Source organism: Rousettus aegyptiacus, unplaced genomic scaffold, assembly GCF_014176215.1.
Source record: "Rousettus aegyptiacus isolate mRouAeg1 unplaced genomic scaffold, mRouAeg1.p scaffold_m13_p_2, whole genome shotgun sequence".
Lineage (NCBI taxonomy): Eukaryota > Metazoa > Chordata > Mammalia > Chiroptera > Pteropodidae > Rousettus > Rousettus aegyptiacus.
In genome coordinates, this window is record NW_023416295.1 from 62,073,653 (window position 1) to 62,095,442 (window position 21,790).

The window sequence follows — 21,790 nt, forward strand, 5'->3', positions numbered from 1 at the left end:
TAGTTGTGTTTATTTTACTTGTGCATTTACAGACTGTCACAGCTGCTGCCAAGAATGGTACGTCATCGAACAAAAACAAAGAAGATGAAGACATAGCTAAAGGTAAATGATTAAACATGTACAATTTAGTAAAGCATAAAACCTCCTTGCCAGAACGATTTATTGAAATAAAAATTATAATAAAACTGGATATACTTTTAGTATTTTACCACAAACCTGAAAACTAGTAGAATCTAAAAGTAAGGCAAACAATTGATATAAGATTAATTTAATTTATTATCCTTGTCAATAACCTGTACTTAATGTCCTACCTTTGGAGAGATTACATTTCACCTTTTCTTTAATGCCAAAGTTATGAGTCAAGCACAGAAATGTGTTCACGACTTGTCCTATATGGAAAGCTACCCATATTATAATGTCACAATCTGTTTGCTATAAAAATAATAGCTGCTGTATATGACAGACTGTTATAATAAGGAATGAGCAAAACTTTATTTTAAAAAACGTCATGATTCTCTGCCCCTCAAAAAGTTACTGCTTAGCATTTAATTGTACAAATAAAGTATTCACTTGATTTCTTCTTCTTAAATATTTTATCTAATATTTCTTTTTAAACTTTTAAAAAATCAGAAATAATTCTGGATATCTTGTTTTTGCATTTAAACTTTTTAAACTAGCTATCGAATTATCGTTGCAAGAGCAGAAGCAGCAGCACACAGAAACAAAATCCTTATATCCACCTGCAGAAGTTCCGTTAAATAATAAAGTTGCAAGGAAAGTGAGAGCTTTATATGATTTTGAAGCCGTTGAGGACAATGAACTCACTTTTAAACATGGTGAAATTATTATTGTTTTGGATGACAGGTATGTTTTAAATCTTTATTTCTGGAATATTTTGAAGTTAATTTAGAATAGCCTTAATTTAGCATCCTGAATATTTAGCTCTTTAACTTTGGTGTATTTAAATCATCATAGAACCTTTTTATTCCTTAATTATTTTTTTTCTAAAATAAAAGACAGGTAATAGGTAATGTGAGTTTCTTATTTTTTCTTGTTAAATTTATTTTTACTTTATATCTTGATTAAAAGATTATTAAATGATATTGTTCATTTTCATAATTGGGAAACTTAAATGTTCAGTCATCTGAATGCATTTTTATTTATATTGGGAACTGTATACCAAAATTACTGGCAAATAAACTTTAGGAAGAAATATAACTATATTACCTTAATCTATGCTTGGCTCCTCTCCTGTTCTTAATCTGCTACTCCACTCTCCCTCACAACTTCTGTTATTTAAAGTTGTAATAAATAATAGATCTTATCCATATTTGGCCTAATTCTAGTCTTTGCTTTTAAAAGTAGTTGATGAAATATAGCAACAGTGAGACTTAACAGGTTATTGCTATGAACAGAGATTGAAAATTTATTTGATATCTATTATAAGTAGCTTAGTAAGGATACATTAGTATAGAGTATTTTTAAATGGGTAAAGACACAAAAATGGTTTTACTTTGCTGCAGTAAATATTTATTGAGAAAATGTTATGTGATAGGCTCTGTTTATAATAAAAAAATGAATGAGGACACAATTTTGTCTTCATAAAACCTAGAATATAGTAAGGGAGTTAAAATTAGTGTACAAGTAATTGTATGGAATGAAGAATGTGACCATAAGAGAGGTACTGTTGGGGTCCAGAAGAGAGCAGATTCACATATGGTATAAGAAGGCTTAATCGTGGTCTATTTCAGGTGAACTTTGACTGATTTTGACAGGGCAGGAAAAATTTTGCAATAATTTTGCAATAATTGAGAAAAAAGGTTTCTTAGTCAAGATATACTATGTTCTTGAAAGTTTTTTGCTTTTTAAAAAATGGTCATTTGGATCGGATCACTTGATCACTGAAGAAGAATAAATAGGTTTGAAGGTGAAAAGGTAGTGTGAACTCTGAACACTGACAGTTTGGAATGTCAGGCTTCTGAATGTAGTTTTAATTAGAATATTTACTAAAGAACTTGGGTTCATACTTCTGATACTATAAAGTTAAAGACATTTCTAAAAATAGAAACAAAACTAAAAAGGAGTAAGTTTTGCTCTGAGATTCAAATTTTGAGCATTATTTTCATGTAATAAGAAAATTTTTAAAAATAAATTTCTGCTCACAAGGTAAATATACTGCTGATCACTTATCTCCAGCAGGTCTGTACTACTCTGTGCTGCGATAACTCAGTTCTCTGAGTTTCTTTTATGACTTTATGAACCCTTCATACATACCTACATACTTAGATGTCATTTGGTGTTGGCGTGGCATTTATATACCCATTATAGTCTGTAGGTTTGCAGTGAGTAAGGGTCATATTATTGTGCTGTGCATGTTATTTTCAGTAATGGCTAATTAAAGCACAATTCTTTAAATAACAGACTCATACAAAACTACTTTCATTTGAGACTTTTCACTGCAAAAGTTAACTTTTTTCTTTGTAACTGCTAAGAATTCAATATCAATACTGAATACGATAGAATAGGTTGATTCCTGTCATTTTGAAGATAGCATATCCCAATCTTAAAATTGCCATAGACATGCTCATCAACATGTATAGGTTAATTGTTGTCATTCTGGGTGATTGGTTATCACTGGAAATATTTTAAACAAAAATGTAAATTTGGGTACTAAGGTTAAGCAACAATCTTAGATTAAAAGGAAGTCATTTAGATAACCCAGAATATGACTGTATTCATTGTATTTAAATTGCTGTGGAAATGAAAGCACAAAATTAAAAATTTCATGTGCAGACCTTGAAGTCCCTTGAAAATACATCATTCTTGGATTTCAGTTTAAGAAACACTGAGCCAATAGAAAAGGCATACATTTCTTATTAACAGTATACCAAAAAAGTTTTTTACTTTTTCCATCTTTAGCTTTATCTCACCACTCCATGTTTGTTCTGTATGTACTATTTCAAATAATCAAGTGGAATTCTTGTAGTTCCAAAAATGCCATGTTGTGATTAGACTTCTGTGGCATTGTACATTGGTTCTTTTTGCCTGGAAAGCCCAGTCAAAAGAAGCAAACACATTTAGAAAAGGAGTTTTACTTGCAAGGAAGGTTTTCAAGGGAGTCCAGGATTTCGAATGTTTGGCTCCCCCACATTAAGAAATAAAACAGGTACTTTAAGGCAGTGACCCCCACAGTATACCAAGGGTTCCAGGTTTACTGTTTCTGTATTTGTGGTAGAAATAGCACTATTCTCACATAATATTTCATCCATAAAGGACATCACTTATCTTCAGCCATTGTTCAGGCATTGTCATTTAAAAGACAGCAAGTAAGGTGTTTAGTTAAGAATTTAGTAGCTTAAAAGAGAGGCTAAGTTTTCATTTATTTTGAGAGCTAAAATGAGACAAGATAACTTTGTTTTTTGTTTATCTCAGTGCACAAAGTATTTGGTTTCTTGTACTTTTATTTTCTTGCTTCTCCAAAATGGCAGCAGGACATTTTTATTTTCACAGCCCTAATGTCCTTTTTTTTTCCTGGTGAGTGCCTACTTAACCTTCAAACCCCATCTCAGATTTTGTATGGTCTGAGAAGCCTTTAAAACCTTCTCTGCCTCTGGTTCCCAGTGGAGTTAGGAGTTCCATCTTGGTTTTGCCATAGCCTCCTGAATCAGCATTCCTCATACTGATTTCTTGTATTGTATTGCAATTACTTCTTCACATATTGTCTATCCTGCTAAATGAGTTGATTCTGAAGAGGGTCAGCACTTCCAAGGGTAGGAGAAAGGGGAAGGAGAAAAACCCCAGAAAGTAAAGTTAACATGTTCTGAGTTGGAAGTGGAGAGTTGAGAATACTGCACTAGGTTTTAAATTTCTTGAAGACAGAAACTGTTTCCTAATTATCTTTGTAACATTAGTGCTTAGCCCTTCCCTGGTGGGGTTTCATAAATGTTAGATAAATAATGAATGTGTTGAAGGTAAAGTTTATGTCTCTTACACTTACATCATTTCTGACTCAGCTGTGATTTACTCTTTCTTAACATATAAAGTTGCAATAAAATTTTCTTTAATTAGAAAATGGTTTATGTAAAACTGCAGTGGCAAATTACCTTAATTTAGGAATTTAGAATTGAACAATAACTTTCCATGGAATCAACTAGTTGCCAATGGAGAGAATATAGAGCTGAATTAGGGCTAGGAAGGAGTCATCATACTTTGACATGACATTTGGTCATTTTACCTACTTTTATTCTTTATCAAGGTCCTTGTAGTGGTGGTTGAAAGTGAAATTATATCCTTACATTAGTTGGACCATTAAGGAAGGCTACACAAAACTGTCGATAGTTCAAGTGAAATCCATGCTTGCACCTCACATGTTTGTGTTCTCTGGTTTTATGTCAAAATTCCTCTAAATTCAGTTTTCCTTTTTAATGGAAAGTTCAACTTAAGAGAATATGTGAGAGAAAGAATTTCTCATCCTATGTAGAAATCAACAGATATGAAACCTGAGGACTATTAGTATATCAGTTATTTTCTGATTTTAAGAATTTGGGTGATATACAGCTCTTTTATATTTCTCTGGTACTTTTTAAATAAAACAATGTATCAGAATCATAGAAGTTAATTTATCCTTAAGTTCCATCTTTAAGAATGCCAGCTCAATAAGTCAAATTTCTGGAAAGGAGTAGATTAACTGTTATTTCTGGATTCTGTGATTGTCCTTATCTAGAGAATCAGTGGACCAACTATTAAAATTGGTAAGAGTTCATCAGGCTTGTTGGATACAAGCTCAACATACAAAGTCAGTGGTACGCATTACTCTAATCATACTTATTTAGCAAATGTAATAGGAAAAAAATGTCATTCCTAATAGTAACAACAATTATAAGTGATCTAATAGTAAATTTAACTAAGATGTGTAAGGCCTTTATGGAGAAAATGATATAAAATTCTTTGAAAAATATCAAGAAATATAAATATATAAAATACATTTATTTATAAAATGTGAATGAAGAGGGATACTATGTTATGGTAGAGAAACTTTAATATTATAAAGATTGAATTTTTCCCATCAGAATGCATAAATTAGTACATTTCCCATTAAAATCCCAACAGGATTTTTTCCAGAGAACCTGAAAAATTTTAATATTAGTATAGAAATGCAAAGATATACAGTAACATAGAGGGTCTTTTCCCTGCCAAGTATCAATGCATATTAATAAACTGTAGTAAATAAATATATAGACTATTGTAACAGAATAGAATCCAGAAATAGGCTCATAAACAGAGAGCAGCTTGCTTTTTGAAAGATAGGATATCATAAATCAGTAGGAAAAAGTGTATTAGTAAATTTTGGTGGGGTGAATGGCTCTTTATATAATACAAATAAAATTTGATTCGGCTTCACATAGCACACAAAATTTCATTCCAGACGAATTAAGGACCTAAACATGAGAGAAAGTTAAAAAAGAAACCTAAAACTTAAATACAAGTATATAGGAGAAGAGGTTTAGGAGTTCAGGGTTAGAGAATGATTTCTCAAAAAAAAAAAAAAAAAAAGTGTAAACCATAAAAGAAGACATTGCCAAATTTGATAACATGGGGAGAAAAACCCACTGTGAAATAAAAGAAATCATAAACATATGTTAAAAGACAAGTGACTTTTTGGGAGAAGGTATTTTCATAATTCAGACAAACAATTGCTCTTCAGAATATGTAAAGAATGCCTATAGATCCATGAAAAAAGACGAAGGACACAGTGGATAAAGAAAAACAGGCTGAAGATATGAGCTAGCAGTTTACAGAAGTAATCTGAAAGGCCAGCAAACACACATGGATGCTTGGGAAGTGCAAACAAGCACAGCAATGAGATAGAATTTTTTTATGTCTGATACCAAGTGTTGCTTGGACTATTAATGAGGGGAAGTGGCATTGTCACATGCTGCTGAGGGAAGGAAGATAGTGAATTGTTACAACCATTTAGGGAACATTTAGCAATATTTAGTAGAATGGAAAATGCTTGTATCCTGTGGCCCAGGAAGTCTGTGCACGTGTAATTGTTGTATATGTGCCCCTAGAATCTAGAATGACTCCAGTCACTACTCCAGTCTTTATAATGGTAAAAGACTGAAAATTCCTAAATGTCCATTTGTATAGGAATGGCTAAGTCATATACATATGCCGTATGATGGAACTTTAATTTTAAAAGGATAAACATCTGAATAAAAATATCTGAGAGTATTAACAGATAAAATTAAAAAGATTGATAATAACACCTGTATAGAGTTGGCTATAGATATTTTTAAACAAATAAAAAATACGCTGGCAGGAAGACTACCTATCAGCTTTATGATGCTGGTGTGGTAGGATGGATGTGGGATTGTTGATAAATGGGACTTCAGTATTATCTGTAATGTTTTATTATTTTAAAAGCCCAGAATCAAATATTACCAGTTGCTAATTGGTTCAAAATTTAACTATGGGAATATGAATCTTTGTTTTATTTGTGCTTTTCTATATCTTGTATTAAATTTAAGAACTATTAAATATAGTTGGATGTGAGCTAATATTTTTCATAGTAGGCAAAATTTAATTTTTATTTTAATCCTTCTTGAATCTAATGCACTAAAATGTAGAGGAGCAAATGACATTTTTACACTGTATTTTCAGTGATGCCAATTGGTGGAAAGGAGAAAATCACAGAGGAATAGGACTCTTCCCATCTAATTTTGTAACAACTAATTTAAACATAGAGTCTGAGGCAGGTAAGTTAAATCTTAAGTTCAATCTGTTGAAGTATTTTACACTTGAATTTAATGGTTCAGTTTGAATAAAAAGTAGATTGGCATTTAATTCTTGTGTTTTTCAGTGTGGTTTTTAAAAAAAATTATGAGTTTATTGAGCTAAACTGATGACAAATGCTAGGGAGCAAGATCGCATATGCTCTCTAACTCTTGTTTGAAAACATTTATTTATAGGCAATAGAATTTGACCTTTTTAACAAACTAGGGGGTTAATTTAACCCAGGTCAATTCCAAGAATTATTTTCCTGTCATTATATTTTAAATCCTTTGAGAGTTAACATTGTTACATATAAGGCATAAAATAATCTATGACCATGTAAAAATATTTAAGCCAACCTAATTGGTTTAAGAGGCAATTTGTGTCTCTTTAGTACAAAGAATATAAAATAATGTAATTAAGATGGTAGTTTCCTAGTTCAGATCTTCTGAACTTTACTCAGTCTTGTAGCCACAGACAGTACCCTTCAGCTGCTGTCAGTCATGCAGAGAAAGCTTCCATTTGCTTTGCAAGCCAGGAGATGAGGGGAGCTGAGTGTAAAGAACAGCTAGTAATACCAACGTTGGTGATGATCAGAAATAAAATAATTCAGTGGTGTTTAAACATTCATATATCAGGCATTGTGCTAAGTCCTTTGCATGCACTATTTCATTTAATCCGTACAAGTCCGTGAGATAGGTACTTTTGTTACCCCATTTTACAGATAAGGAAACTGAAGCTGAAGGGTTCCGTAGTTAGTAGGCGATAGAGTTGGGATTCTAAGTCAGCCAGTCTGCCCTTAGATGGTACTTACAGTAACTCACTGCAGGACATGTGGATACTAATCCCTTACCAGTTCTAGAGAAAGTACTTCAATTGAAAACCCTATGTATTGTGTGTAACATCCTCCTTGTATAGTGGAGTGACACATTTGGTTAAAATAAAGTTGAGGGAGATAAATACTCATTTGAATACTAACTGCTTTGCCACTATTTATACTTCTATTTCTCTGGGCTAACTGTCTAAGTTGATATGAAAATTGGAGACACCATTTTTAATACCTTTATAGACAGTGCTCAAGGGATCCAATATCACAATTTCTCCTTGGCATAGGCTGGAGATATTAAGCTGAAGTTTTAAAAGTAAAAAATATTTTGGGTTTTCAGTATATCTTCATGTTATGCTGAGTTCTGCTGCTTAGGGCATATTTAAAAGTTAGCCAAATAGTTGAAATAAATGGCTAACTGTTGGGACTTAAAGATCCTTTCATGGTATAGATTGTTATTATAATTTTATTTTTACCAAAATTTACTTTATTAAAGTATAGTACACTATAGCAATATTCCAGTGAAAATTTAAATAGTTTGGGGGCATATGTATTTGTAAATTATTTTTCAATCTTTATGATTTTTTGTTTAGCTTTAAGTATTATCAAAGATAGATTGAAATTAAGTCTTTTTTTAATATATAAGAAATACTCTTTTTATGATAAGGAAAGAATTCATAGCACTCTGAAATTAGCTAACTAGATAACACTAGATAATATCCTACTTTTCTGTATATTTATTCACCCTTGTGGTAGCACTTGGTTTTCTAGAAAATGCCTGTAATAACAGTTCCAATTATATTGCTTGCTTGTTCCACTAGAATGTAAGTTACGTCAGGGTAGGGATTGTTGCCTTTTTTACACATTGGTATGTTTCCAGTGCCTAGAACAATGCCTGGAACATCAGGCGAAATAAATATTTGTGGCATGAATGGAACGTACATATGTAATAACATTTTGATTATGAAATGTGATGACTATACTGTGTAAGGAGTTTCTTTTTTTTTGTGGATAATCACGGCTACTTATAAATTAATGACTCAAATGCCAAAGTAAATGCTGAAGAACTTAAAATTTACTGTGTTTCTGTAGCAGCTGTGGACAAATTGAATGTAATTGATGATGAGGAGGAGGAAATTAAGAAATCGGAGCCTGAGCCTGTTTATATAGATGAGGTAGAGTCCTTCTTTTGTTTAATATTTAAGCTATCAAGACTTTTATTATACTTGAAAATGCTTGGAAAGAGTAATTTCTGTATTCATTGAAATTAAGACTAGTGAGTTTTTAAAGTATCCTATTACTTTTTTAGGATAAGATGGATAGAGCCCTGCAGGTACTCCAGAGTATAGATCCAACTGATTCAAAACCAGACTCTCAAGACCTCTTGGACTTAGAAGGTACTTAGTGAATATTAGGGATTACTTTGATGTCATTTAATATTTTAGCTATTTATAATATCTTAAATTTCTTCTGCCTTGTGTTTGCTTGTAGAGATTGGAAATCTCTGATGGGAAACAGACTAGTATAGTTACATAGTAAACATATTACTTGGAAGGTATGGTTATAAACCTGCCTATCCTGTTGGAAAAGGAAGTCTTTGTATTTCTGTAAGCTCACTAATGAAATTGGCTGAAGAGATTTGCAGTCCAAAAAAGGACAGAATTAGAAATAACACTATTAAATGAGTCAAAATGTTAGAAATCCTTATTGGTGTTTTAATTCTCTTTAATTCTCTTGTATCATGATTTTAAAGGTCAAAATTATACATTATCCATGTTAACTTTGTAATGCAGTCATTTGATGCATGCCAATGTGTACTTTTTTAGTCCCCAAGAAATTTGAAACAATGAAATATTTTTATTGAAAAATAAAAATAAATAAAAATAAAACCTAAAAAACAAACAACAGCAACAACAACAACAAAACAAATGCTTTTATGCCTTAAAAAAAAAAATCTTTTGGGAGAAAAATCTCTGATAAACTATACGTCTTCTTGAATCTTTTAGTATAAGAAAGGTCAGTTATGAATATGGAATATTGTGGTCATTGTATTGATGTTTACATTTGGAAATACACAACATGTTTAATTTTGAAATTGCTTAAATAACTGAAAATGTTCGTAACTCATCTGTACATAATTACATATCTTATACACTGACTCAAGTTTATTTTACTTAGCTAATAATAGTTTTCTAGATATTTTTAAGATTTTGAGATAACTCCTAATTTCACGGTCTATAAACTTAGTACTTTCAGAGAACACAGTGGAATTTCTGTTTTTATTTTGACTTTGCCTGTGGTCATGTGATACTAATACTGGTTGGTGCTGAATAGTATTAAATTAGGTCTTTTATAATCCTTTCTTGAGCATAAACTTAATTCTCTTTGTATAATGCATGATGTGCCCTGTTGTTAAAAATTGTCAGAATTAATCTAAGCTGGTTTAAATTTGAAGACTTTAAAATATTTTTGTATTTACAGATATCTGCCAACAAATGGGTCCAATGATAGATGAAAAACTTGAAGAGATTGATAGGTGAGATTCTTAATGCAGGGAATAACAAGTATAGTTTTCTTACATGCTTACTTGTTCTGGGCAGAACTTTTAACTAGGGAGTTTTTATGAAACTTTAGTCTGTTGAAATTATTTCTCAGTTTCCCAAACTGTTATAAATTAATAGCAAGGTGGTACTTTTTATGTAGGTAGCAAATTTTTTTCATGACAGCAGAGTATACATAAAACCGTGGACTGTTGCTCTTGCAGCGCCATTCTTCGTTTTCACACTTGGGCTGGAACTGAGGAATAATGACTAATGATGAATAAGGTTGATTAGAGTGTGCAATGAGAACAGGGATCATAGGCAAGCATTGTCTTGTTATGTGATAAGAAGTAGTATTGGTAAAACTTCCAAATGAAATTTTCCTTTTATTTTTATTTGTGAAGCTAAATCCAATGCGCACACCCTCTCTTCTTGTTTTTCTTTCTTTTATTTCTGAGTTTCTGCTGTCCTTTGAATTTCATAATTCCACTAATTGTACTCATCCTTAGAAATAGCAGCGGCATAGACTATCAGGTTTTGAGCTTTTAACTTAGTTTCTTCCCCTCTCTTACTCCTCAGCACTTTCTATCTGAGGTGAGAGGGAGAAGCCATGGAGAATAGAAGATGAGGGATAAGGCTTTAGTGTTCCATCGTCATACCTTTCTAGATTCTATCAAACTGTTGTATAAAACAGCGCAAGAACAGAAACTGCTTTACTTCTTATCTGCCTTTGCCAGAGAAGGGTAGTAGCAGCAAGATATTTTCTAGTCAATGAAGATTATAATCTTTGTTCTATGGGTGGTTTTAATAAATACTTTGTATTTTCTGCAGAAATGAAAAATAATTCCCTGTTGCACTTAATGAAATGATGGTAGTCTCATCATATTCTTTTGTTCTTATTTTGGAGAAAGCATTAACTATCTACTTATACATCTACTACTTTGGTTTCAGTACAGGGATGTTAATGGTCAAGTGAATAGTCAAACTGGGAAAGAAGCTTATGGTTAATTCTTAATCACACTTTTGTTATCATGGACACTAATTCCTGAAGCTTTCTGTGGTTTACAACTTATATTTCTGAAAATAGAGTTTGATCTGCTTTATATAATCACAAGTGCAAGAGAGGAAACAACACAATTTTGTTTGTTTGTTTCTTTCACACATGCATTTTAATAGAGGAAGGGTGACAAGTCCTGATAGGTTGCTCCAGGTCATTTACTTGACAGCCCCATGTTTGGTTGCTTGCCTTAGCTTCTTGTCTTTTGAGCCTCTTATATATATATAAAAAGAGCTACATTCAATAAACAAGCTTGTGGGTGGCTTATGCCAAATAAAGTAGCCATTTATCTTTTATGAACCTGGCAGTTGCAAAGGGAGTTCTTTTATACTCTCAGGAGAACAAACAAAATTGTACCAAGTCAGAAGGATGTGTCTGGAGTTCCTTAGGCAGATTTGAAAATGTTGTTCTTCGGACTTTTTTGCCCTGTAAGGTATCTGGTTTCACTCACTTTCTCAAGGGAAATCAACAAACAAGCAATAGAGACTAGTTTATATATGCATTATTTTCATTTGCATTTTCAAGGATAATTATTAAATTTTTTTTCAGTTGATCCTTTCATGAATATAAGCAAATCAAAATGTGTGTAATTTTGTTTATGAACATGTATTTATTTTAGTCATAATGTGTTTGATAGCATGCTCTGTGCCTTTCCCCTGAGTACTTTATTCTTCTAGAATTTTAATTAGGGCCCGGACTCTTCCTAAATTGAGAACTTTTTCTAGTTTGTAATTGAATTTTCAGCAGAAGCCTATAACATATGGAACAAAATTTTCCTAGTACTAAAATTATGAATTGGTTGTATTTTATGAGGTATGAGAAGGACTTTCCCTAATTTTATGAAGTCGTATTAGCTAGTTATAATAAGAATTGGAATAATTCCTCCTCTCATTTTCCCTTTGTGAATATTCTTTCATCATATATAAAGAACCATTTAGAATATGAATAGAAAATGTGCTAAATTTAAAAAATAATTTATGTTGCTAAATGCATGCTTAAAAACTTTGAAGACTATGAAAGCGCTTTTCTTCTATATCAGGAAGCATTCAGAGTTGTCTGAATTGAACGTAAAAGTCTTGGAAGCTCTGGAACTATATAACAGATTGGTGAACGAAGCACCAGTGTACTCAGTCTATTCAAAGCTCCATCCTCCAGCTCATTACCCACCTTCAGCTGCGGTTCCAATGCAGGTGAGCATGTTTTTTGAGAACATTCTTCAAAATTAAAAGAAGAAAATTATTTTAATTAGTAAAAAGGTTTTAAAGCATAGTATTAAAATTTACATGAGTTATGAGTAAAATTATAAAACTCATCTTTGATAGTCAAAAAATTATTTGCTAAACAATTAGTGCTCACCAGGGTAAATTAGATACTGATATTTCACAAATACATTTTAGTTCATTTTTAACATGAATGAAGAGATCATTAAATATATTAGGGGACTTCTGGTTCTTCATATGCTTTTGTAAATATGGAGCATAACTCCTTTAAGTAAGTATAAATTCTTTGATTTAGGACATTGATATATCAAAGTCCTCCAGATGAGGTACTGATGTTGTTCCTCTTGTCAACAAGCAAGATTTGACGTTTCTGTAAGATTTTTTGATTTACATGGATTATTAAAAGGCTTCATTAATGAACCTATTTTGTTCTCAGATTATGCTTTATAATTTCTTGTCTTAGATTCATGACTTAAGTTGTTAAAAATTCATGCATGAAGAGCATATGATGTGGGTCTGTTGATGCAGGTTCTAAAAGATCATCTTTTCCTAGGACTTTACACCTTATCTGTGCTTCCCAGCTGAAGTGAATACTTACATTTATCAGTTTCCAGTATTCTGAATCCGTTTTCAAATTTCAGCCAATTAGCAGTCGAATTTAGAATGAACTCAGATGAACAAAATTCGTGTTAATTTATGAAAACTGGTATGTCAAGGAGCATGTGAAGGAGATACCAAGGAGAGAAGATCTAATGTGGGTGCATAACCTAGATGACTTGACATAATTGTTAAGTAGAAAAAGAATAGTTACTATGGTAACTGTCACATCAGACAAGATGCATTTATCAAATATGCCATGCTCTGAACTTTTGAAAGTGGTGAAAGTCATTACAAATAAGGGTAGAAAGGATTTCTGGGTGCAGAAGACAGCTAGAGTTTATTCAGTGTTGCTTCTGTTTTCAAAGAGTTATTCGATGCTGCTGTGAAAATGGAACAAAAAAGAAATGCCTGTACCATTATATCATAGAATTATATGTTATATTTGCTTCTTTGCATATCTGTCAGTGGTTGTCATTCTTATGATAGGTTTGTGTGTTAAGTTGCATACTATTTACAATCTGTATTTTTCTAAACACAACTCATTTAAAAAGTTAGCTTTCTATCAGTTTGATTCCTCACGTAACTTCCATTTACACTATTCATTCATAACAGCATTTGAACTATTCTAAGTTTATATTCTAATTCTAAAAAAATATCTGTACTAGAAAAAGTTGGAATAACACACCATCAATTATATCTGTGAAGGCCACCAGGATCCTAAGCTGCAGAAGAGGTCCATTCCCACAGCCTCAGCCTGTTGTCAGTGGGTTATTATTTGTCTACTTAAGGAAGTGATATGATTGCATCTAATATGATTGCATTCTAAATTTTCATGTCAATGGTTTTTGCTTTAGAAATAGTTTAAAATTAGAGTGATGATAGTTACTATAGGATATATATTTAACTTGTGCATTGTTTTGAATGCTATATTTGGCAGGCAGATGGTAGATCCTGTCCTTAAGGGGATGTTACCCTGAAAATTAAGTAGGGCACATATAAATATCAGGGATTTAGACCATTTTGCTATTTCTCGAGAATACATCTTCTCCTTTACTCACAAAATTATTCTTTATTTTTGTCTGTCCTAAAGGCAAGAAATAAAGGAGACATGGCCAGAGAGGCCTGCATCCTGTCCTGATACCATTTATTCTTCAACTTATTCTCCTAAGTTTCATTCTTAGGAAGGAGTTGAAAAATCATCCTGGGGTGAGGGTAAAGAAGGTTATCATTCTGGTGGTGATTTGAAGTGGTGATGGGTTGCCCTTCAAGGGAGTATTTAGTTTTCTGTGGCTCTACAGCAAGACAGGTTACTAATAAGCAACCTGGATGAATTTCAACATACTACTTAAAAATACACCACCTCCCTTCCTATCAACCCCCAGCAAAATAAAAGACCAACCAAGTAAATCATAGATTTTCATAGATTTGGAAGCTCTTTACTTTTTATGCTGGAGTAGATAGATTGGTGAAACAAGATGGCTCCCCAAAGAACTATAACATTTTATTTCATTTAAATCTTGAAAAATTTTAAATATATTGTTAGGCAGATGTTTGGGAAATCAGTGAGTCAGCTTTTTCTCTTTGGTTAATAGACATACCCAATTCAGTCACATGGTGGAAATTACATGGGTCAAGGCATTCACCAAGTCACTGTTGCCCAAAGCTACAATCTAGGACCAGATCAGATTGGTTCACTGAGATCTCTGCCTCCAAATGTGAATTCCTCAGTGACAGCACAGCCTGCTCAAGCTCCATATTTAAGGTAAGTTTTTGGGAGCTGTGGTTCATTTTGTAATTATATGTTAAAATTTTACACACTTTCAGAATGAGAATAAATTGAGCTTTCTCTTTATAATAATGCCATCTTTACAACTGAGTCGAAGCTGTAGAACTACCCATTCATAATCCCCCGAAGTCATAATGATGCTGCTCTTAGCTTTGCCTCCCATAGTGAGAAATGGTGGCACATGGCAAATAGTCTGGGTCCCTGGGACAAAAATAAAGCTAACTGTCCCTTACAGGGACCAGGCCCATAATAATATATTTAGCATGGTGCTGTAATCAGCCTAACAAAGTAATCCCAGACATATTAATCTGCATATACTTTTAAAAATCAGAAATCTGTTATTTTGACTCTAAAAAATAGTGTGTTTGAGTTGTGGAATTTGTAGTCTGATTTTTTTTTTATACCAACACTTTTATTCTGAAAATTAGGTTTAAATCTTGACTTCTATTAACTTTGCTTAGCCACACAGAATGATCGTTCAATATAGTCATGTGTATATGATCTCTAATGTCTCTCCCCAATCTTAAATTACTTGAGTGTAAATCTTAGATATTATCTGAAAAATAAACCTGTTCATATTGGTGTTCATATTTAATTCAATTAAAATGTAAAATTTTATTATCCTGGGTGACACTTAAGAAGTACAGAGAAAAAAACTGGAGTAGTGTAGACATTAATCCTCCTATATTGTAAACAGTGTATTTGGTGTAATTTAAAATTATGTCTTTTAAAATAAGTATATGCTATACTAATTATAGGAACAAACAGAAGTCCTGAGATTTGGTGTGATTTTCAACTTAGTTTTTTTATTTTTATTTTTTAAATAGTGTTAATAAGTAAACTATAGGTCAGAACTACCTTAACAGTAGATTCAGGGTTCTGTGTGGATTACACCATTCTCCTTACTTCTTGAATTTTATGTAGTGATTCTGGATGGGCCGACTATCAGGGGCAGCTTTGAAAATGTAAAGAATGTGCTGGATCGAAAGATGGGGGAAGGGAGACTATGGCTGAAGGTGTACTTGAGGTGGGATTTCATTTTCATTGACGCTGGCCAAGGGTACCACTATAAGAAATAGTCTGCATTGGAAAAGATTTTTAAATGATTTTGGTAAGAGATTTTGGAGAAAATGGAATTAAATAGGCTTTATAATTTATATTTTCTTTTTGCGTATTTTCTTCTTACCGGATAGAAAAATTACATTAATAGTGTTGGATAGGTGGAGTGATTAAGTCATAATTAGAATAAAAGAGCTAGTAAATTTAAAAAGATGGAAAAGGGGTTTTTATTTTCTCATAATGATTGATCTTTGACCATAACCTAGATTAATGCAAAGTAAACATGTTTGTTTTTCCCTCTAAATTTTGTTTGTAGCCCTGGACAAGACACTGTTTCCAATCCTACGTATATGAACCAGAACTCTAATCTTCAATCAGCTACTGGTGCAGCTGCTTACACACATCAGATGGGGATGTCTGTGGCTATGTCCTCTTACCAGAACACTACTTCCAATTTGCCACAACTGGCAGGCTTTCCGGTGGCAGTTCCAGCTCATTCAGTTGCACAGCAGCAAACAAATTACCATCAGCAGCCTCTCCTTTAGAAACAAACCAAGCTTTTTCTTGAAAGCCTTCGTAAGTGTATTACTCAACCTTTATGATTCTAATCTGAAGCTATTAAAAGAAAAAAAAATTTTTTTTTCTGACCTCAAAAAGACCGTGAATAAATAAAGCACAAAAACTTCTCTTACTGTACTAGGCCATAAAAGATTGTTTTTTTTCTTTTTTTTAGTCCAGTTTGTTTGAAGTCAAACTTTTGAAGAAAGGCAGCTTTAAGTTGCTTCTAGTTAGTTTTGTCTTTGTTTCAAATTTCTCTACACAAATCCGGACATGCAATAAGTAGCCTTATGACACTAAACAGCATGAGATGAGAGTGTTAAAATTTTACTGTAAAGAAACGGCTCTTTACCTTTAAAATGCCACGTTTATTGGGAGAGCACTGAAACCTTTAAATATTTTTCGTCTGCATATTTTTCCAGTTTCCCACACCATTATTTTAAAAGGTAAACATCTTTTTTGCGCAGGCATTTGGCTTGCCAACATATTTCCTTTTGGCTCTTCAAATTGCAGTTGTGTTTGCAGTGCTGTCAATTTTGCTCTCAGTGTTATGTTGAGTAATAATTAGCATATAATTGTCTACAGAAGCAAGAACAATTGGAGGGAACAAAAATGTCTTCTGTTATTAATAGCGAAGACCATGTCCGTGGCGATGTGTGATAAAGCATTAGCTAGTCCCCAGTCTTGCTAGCAGTAGGCTAAGGAAAGCCCTACAAAACATTTCCATTCGCTGGAGAACAACATTTCTTTTCTACAAGGGTCCTTGGTATTTAAAATTGTAACTATACTGACCTTTTCAAATGACGTTGCCATTCTGGAATGAAGGTACGGTCCATTTGTTTTCCTTCCTGCAGGGCAGTGTTCAGAGATGCTGCATTTCCTTTATAGATCACATAGGAACTTGAGACATGAGGCATTCCTAATCATTTAATATGATGTATGCCAAGAGTGGATGATAATGTGTTTTTACTGGTACATTGTTTTTTTAAAGAGGGGATTCTAGTACCATTGCTATACGAGGCTGTTGAAAAATTTGGCCATTCCTTTCAGAAGGAATTCTGAGCCTATAGGATAACAGCAGGCAGTGGACTGATAGCAAAGCTATCAAGACAGGTTTTTGGAAGCCTACATTTTAAAATAGTTTATAGTGCTCATCGATTGCACAATACCGTAAGAGTTAGGTAGTAAACCAATAGGGATTGTTTTCTCACCTAAAAATTTGCATACTACTACATCATCTACCAATTTTTTAGATAACACAAAATAGAAAATGCAAATACATATGCTTACAGATACATGATATTTAGACTGGGAAAAACAATGGGCAGAGTTTAGTTTTTAAAAAGTTAATTGTATGGAAGCAAGATTTCTATATTGTTTTTTAAAGAAAGCCCTTAATCTTTCTACTAATAATCCATATGAAACCAGTGCCCTGGAAATTTTTGTCATTTACTGTTTAAAGAAATTTGATTCCAAGTGTGTTCCTTTTTCAAAGGAACTATCCTAGAACAAAATAGCCTATATATTACTTGGTCTACATTTAGAGGGGAAAACAAGCACTATTTGAAAGCCCAATTTTTGTCTTTATCTTATTTTAGATACAAGTAACTGGAAAGAAAGTTTTAACCTTTAATATTTCATGTTCTGTTTTTCACCCAGTATTTTCCTTCCTTGTTAATTCAATTATATACTTACAAAGAATTCTAAAACGTCAACTTACTTTTTGGAAATGAATCTTCTTTAAAGAAAACAAAACAAAATTTACGAAGCTGCTCTTGATAGTTAATGTTTGCATATACATGGAAAGCCTTTTTTTCTCCCAAACAATATTTAATAAACATTTTAATGTTTGTGTAAATATCTCATGCATGGTTGGATTGGAATTGTAAAGACTTAATCCTGCATAAGTCTTTGAACTAAATACTGCACACCCACTAAATTAGGATCGGCCAAATAAATTTACATAATGTAGTTTTGGAATAATATAACATGCGACATGTATATAAATAGTGTATATTGGCATTCGTGAAATTTTATACATCCAGAAGTTTCTTCTTCCCCTTAAATTAAAAATAATTTTATTTTTGCCATACTGTAATTTTATGTTGCAGGCTGTTGATAGTATAAAAATGTTATTAAATCTGTGTACTGAGATATTTTGGTGTTAATAAGAAATACAGGGTTGTAATTTTGCTTTCTTCTCCATGATCTTATGGATTGTATTTATTTTAAGACCTGTTTATAATTAAATGTTTTCTGCCAAAGAAATTGTCTAACATCAGATTTCTACATCGGGTTCATACTTACTGTTTTATATTAAAAATAAAAATAACTTCTGCTTTTTCATATGAAATCTTGATACATGAGAAAGAATTCCTGAAAAATTATAGTAACATTTGCATTAATATAGAAAAATTTCTCATGGGTGTTAAAACATATGAAGTGGGATATGTTCTTATAATTTGGAAAATGTACATTCTACTAAACATTGTCTTGTAATTGGGTGATTTATTTATAAAATTAGCTGAAAATGAATTGATTGTAGTATTTATCATTTAGGATTTGAAATTATTTGCAGATACATTGTCATCATATGCTATTTCAAGTAGGTGATTTTTAACCACATAACAAATGTCACTGTGCATTTTGAAAATGGTTATAAACTTTCACCTTTCAGATTTTAAAAAAATTGATTTTAGATGTTTCACAAATTATGGCTTAGGGAGTCTACAAAAAGTTTTTCATAGTAAAAATTGTAAGTGTCAAGATTCCTGACTTTTAATAGAGGATTTATTGAATTGTTTCGATGACAAAGCTGAAGTTATTTTTTTTAAGTAAGAAATTATAAAGAAGATAGCACCAGTCTATCATGCTTTGTATCTGTCAAAAGACATTTTTCTTATATACTTAACAACAGTTTTAGTCAATAAAGAAAGGGAGGACTCAATTTTGGGATTTGATATTTTTCAATAGTTTGATTTAGTTTCTTGTAAAGATTAGAGATTTATTTTTAAAGTTTTCTTGGAAGAATTATTCTAATTTTACCAAGTTAAATTCAATGACTGATATGCTTGTAAGAGAAGAGAGACACACAGTGAGTAAGGCATGTGAAGATGGAGGCAGGGATTAGAGTAACCTGCCACAAATCGAGGACTGCCTGGGGCCACCAGAAGTCGGAGGAAGCAAGAAGAATTCTTCCTTAGATCCTTCAGAGGGAACATAGCCCATCTGACACCTTCATTTCAGATTTCTAGCCTCTAAAACTGAGAGAGAAGAAATTTATGCAGTTTTAAGCCACTGAGTTTGAGGTGCTCTGTTACAGCAGCCATAAGTAACTAATACATGTAGACAAAACTGTACAGTAAAATCTGAGTACCAAGCATTCCAAACTTTTATATGATTGGTTAAAATTGTCACATGACTTCTGAGACAAATGTCTGTAGTCTAGGAGCAGTCTTTTATTATCTTAACAATAATGAAGTTGTGTGGATAAAACTAAAACCCCTGTTATTCCCATTTTTATTGATTTTAACATCACATCTACATTTCAATAATTGATTTATTTATGCCAGAGCTGTTCACAAGATTATAACAATACATTTGCTATCCACTCTTCTGATCATCTTGAGTGTTGGTGTTGAAGGGATATGTTAAAGGCAAGCAGAGGAACAAGAGAAAAAAACTAGATGGATATTGCCCACAAAACCTTTTGAAGAGTGGAGTTTCATGTTCTTTTTAATTTAATATCCTAAAGAGAAAAATAAAAGCTTCCCAATGTTTTTACAGCAAGTCAGTGACCTCTACTGATTTCATTTGGGTCAAGGGAGCTGCTATCTTTTTTAAAAAATTGAGGTGAAATCATATAAAACTTTCATTTTAAAGTGTACATGATTCAGTGGCATTTAGTACATTCAAAATGTGCAACCACCACCTCTAGTTACAAAATTAGACCTTTGTGTCTGTCTTCTTTCACTTAGGGTAATGTTTTTGAGGTTCATCTCCACATACACTACAGTATATGAGGTTCCTGTTGCACAGTTTGTTTATCCATTCAACTGTTGATGGGTATTTGGGTTGTTTCCACCTTTTGGCTGTTGTAAATAGTGCTGCTATGAATGTGGGTGTACTTACTTGTATTTGAGTACCAATTTTCAATTCTTTTGGAGATACACACACACACACACACACACACACACACACACACACACACACACACCTAGGAGTGGAATTACTGGGCCATATGGTAATTCTATGTTTAACTTTTTTGAGGAAATGCCAAATTTGCACAGCTGAATCATTTTACATCCCCACCAGCAATGATGAGGGTTTTGGTTTCTCTACATCCTCAACACTTGTCACTTCCTATTTTGAAAAATTACAGCCATCCTAGTAGATATGAAGTGGTATGTCATGTTTTTTTATTTGCGTTTCCCTCATGGCTAATTATGTTGAGCATCTCTTCACATGTTTGTTGGCCATTCGTATATATATCTTCTTGGGAAAATGTCTATGGAAGTCTTTTGCCCAATTTTTAATTGGGTGGCTTGTCTTTTTGTCGTTGAATTGTAAGAGTTTTTTTTATATATTCTGGATACTAGACCCTTAGTAGATTCATGATTTGCAAATATTTTCTCCCATTCTGTAGGTTTTCTTTGTCTTGATGTTCTTTGATACACAGAATTTTTAAAATTTTGATGAAATTCAGTTTATTTTTTTCTTTTGCTGCTCATGCTTTTGATATCATATCTAAGAGTCTAGTCTGTTGCCAAATCCAGGGTCATGAAGATTTTCTCCTGTTTTCTTATGAGAGTTTTATTGTTTTAGCCCTTATAACTAGGTTATGATCTATTTTGAGTTAATTTTTGTACATGGTGCAAGATAGGAATCCAACTTTATTCTTTTGCACAGGTAGTTTATCTCAACACCATTCGTTGAAGAGACTGTTCTTTCACCAGCCACTTTTCGACATTGCGATAACATACCCTAATGGTAGTCAGTTCTAGGACCTGAGTTGTACAACGGTGATGCATCAACCCCATAGCTGTATGGTTGGTCGTTCTAAGTAAGAGGTGACAGCCTTGTCTTCCCTCATCTGATCACTTCTATCACATACCTAAAGGGGAGTCAGTGCTATCTATAGCTCCCAGCTGAGAACAGATTCCCCATGAACAGATGTGTTAAGTGTCAACATAGAGATGGTTTTTATCTGCCACAGATTTTTTACCCTCCAAGTAACTTCAGACAAGTGTTGTGAAAAGTGCAGTTTATAAAGAAAAATGGGACTTAAAAACCCCAGCCAAAAATAATTATCGTATTTCTTCCTGAGAAACCCACTAGGGATTTTCACCTACATGTCATTAGTCAAAACTG

The 21,790-nt window shown here is 32.6% G+C and overlaps 1 protein-coding gene across 2 annotated transcripts in view; it reads left to right on the forward strand.

Annotated features, from left to right (window-relative positions):
* Positions 1 to 19,921, forward strand: part of STAM2 (signal transducing adaptor molecule 2) — a 39,081-nt gene extending 19,160 nt beyond the window's left edge. Inside the window, exons 6-14 of one of the 2 annotated variants that reach the window (XM_016151101.2) lie at positions 33 to 102; positions 678 to 864; positions 6,664 to 6,758; positions 8,696 to 8,775; positions 8,910 to 8,997; positions 10,082 to 10,136; positions 12,237 to 12,387; positions 14,610 to 14,779; positions 16,179 to 19,921. In XM_016151101.2, the coding sequence (XP_016006587.2) occupies positions 33 to 102; positions 678 to 864; positions 6,664 to 6,758; positions 8,696 to 8,775; positions 8,910 to 8,997; positions 10,082 to 10,136; positions 12,237 to 12,387; positions 14,610 to 14,779; positions 16,179 to 16,407 (1,125 nt within the window). In that variant the 3' untranslated portion in view covers positions 16,408 to 19,921. Of the gene's footprint in view, positions 1 to 32; positions 103 to 677; positions 865 to 6,663; positions 6,759 to 8,692; positions 8,776 to 8,909; positions 8,998 to 10,081; positions 10,137 to 12,236; positions 12,388 to 14,609; positions 14,780 to 16,178 lie in introns of both variants that reach the window. The other variant, XM_016151100.2, reaches the window with a different exon arrangement.
* The last annotated feature ends 1,869 nt before the right edge of the window (positions 19,922 to 21,790 follow it).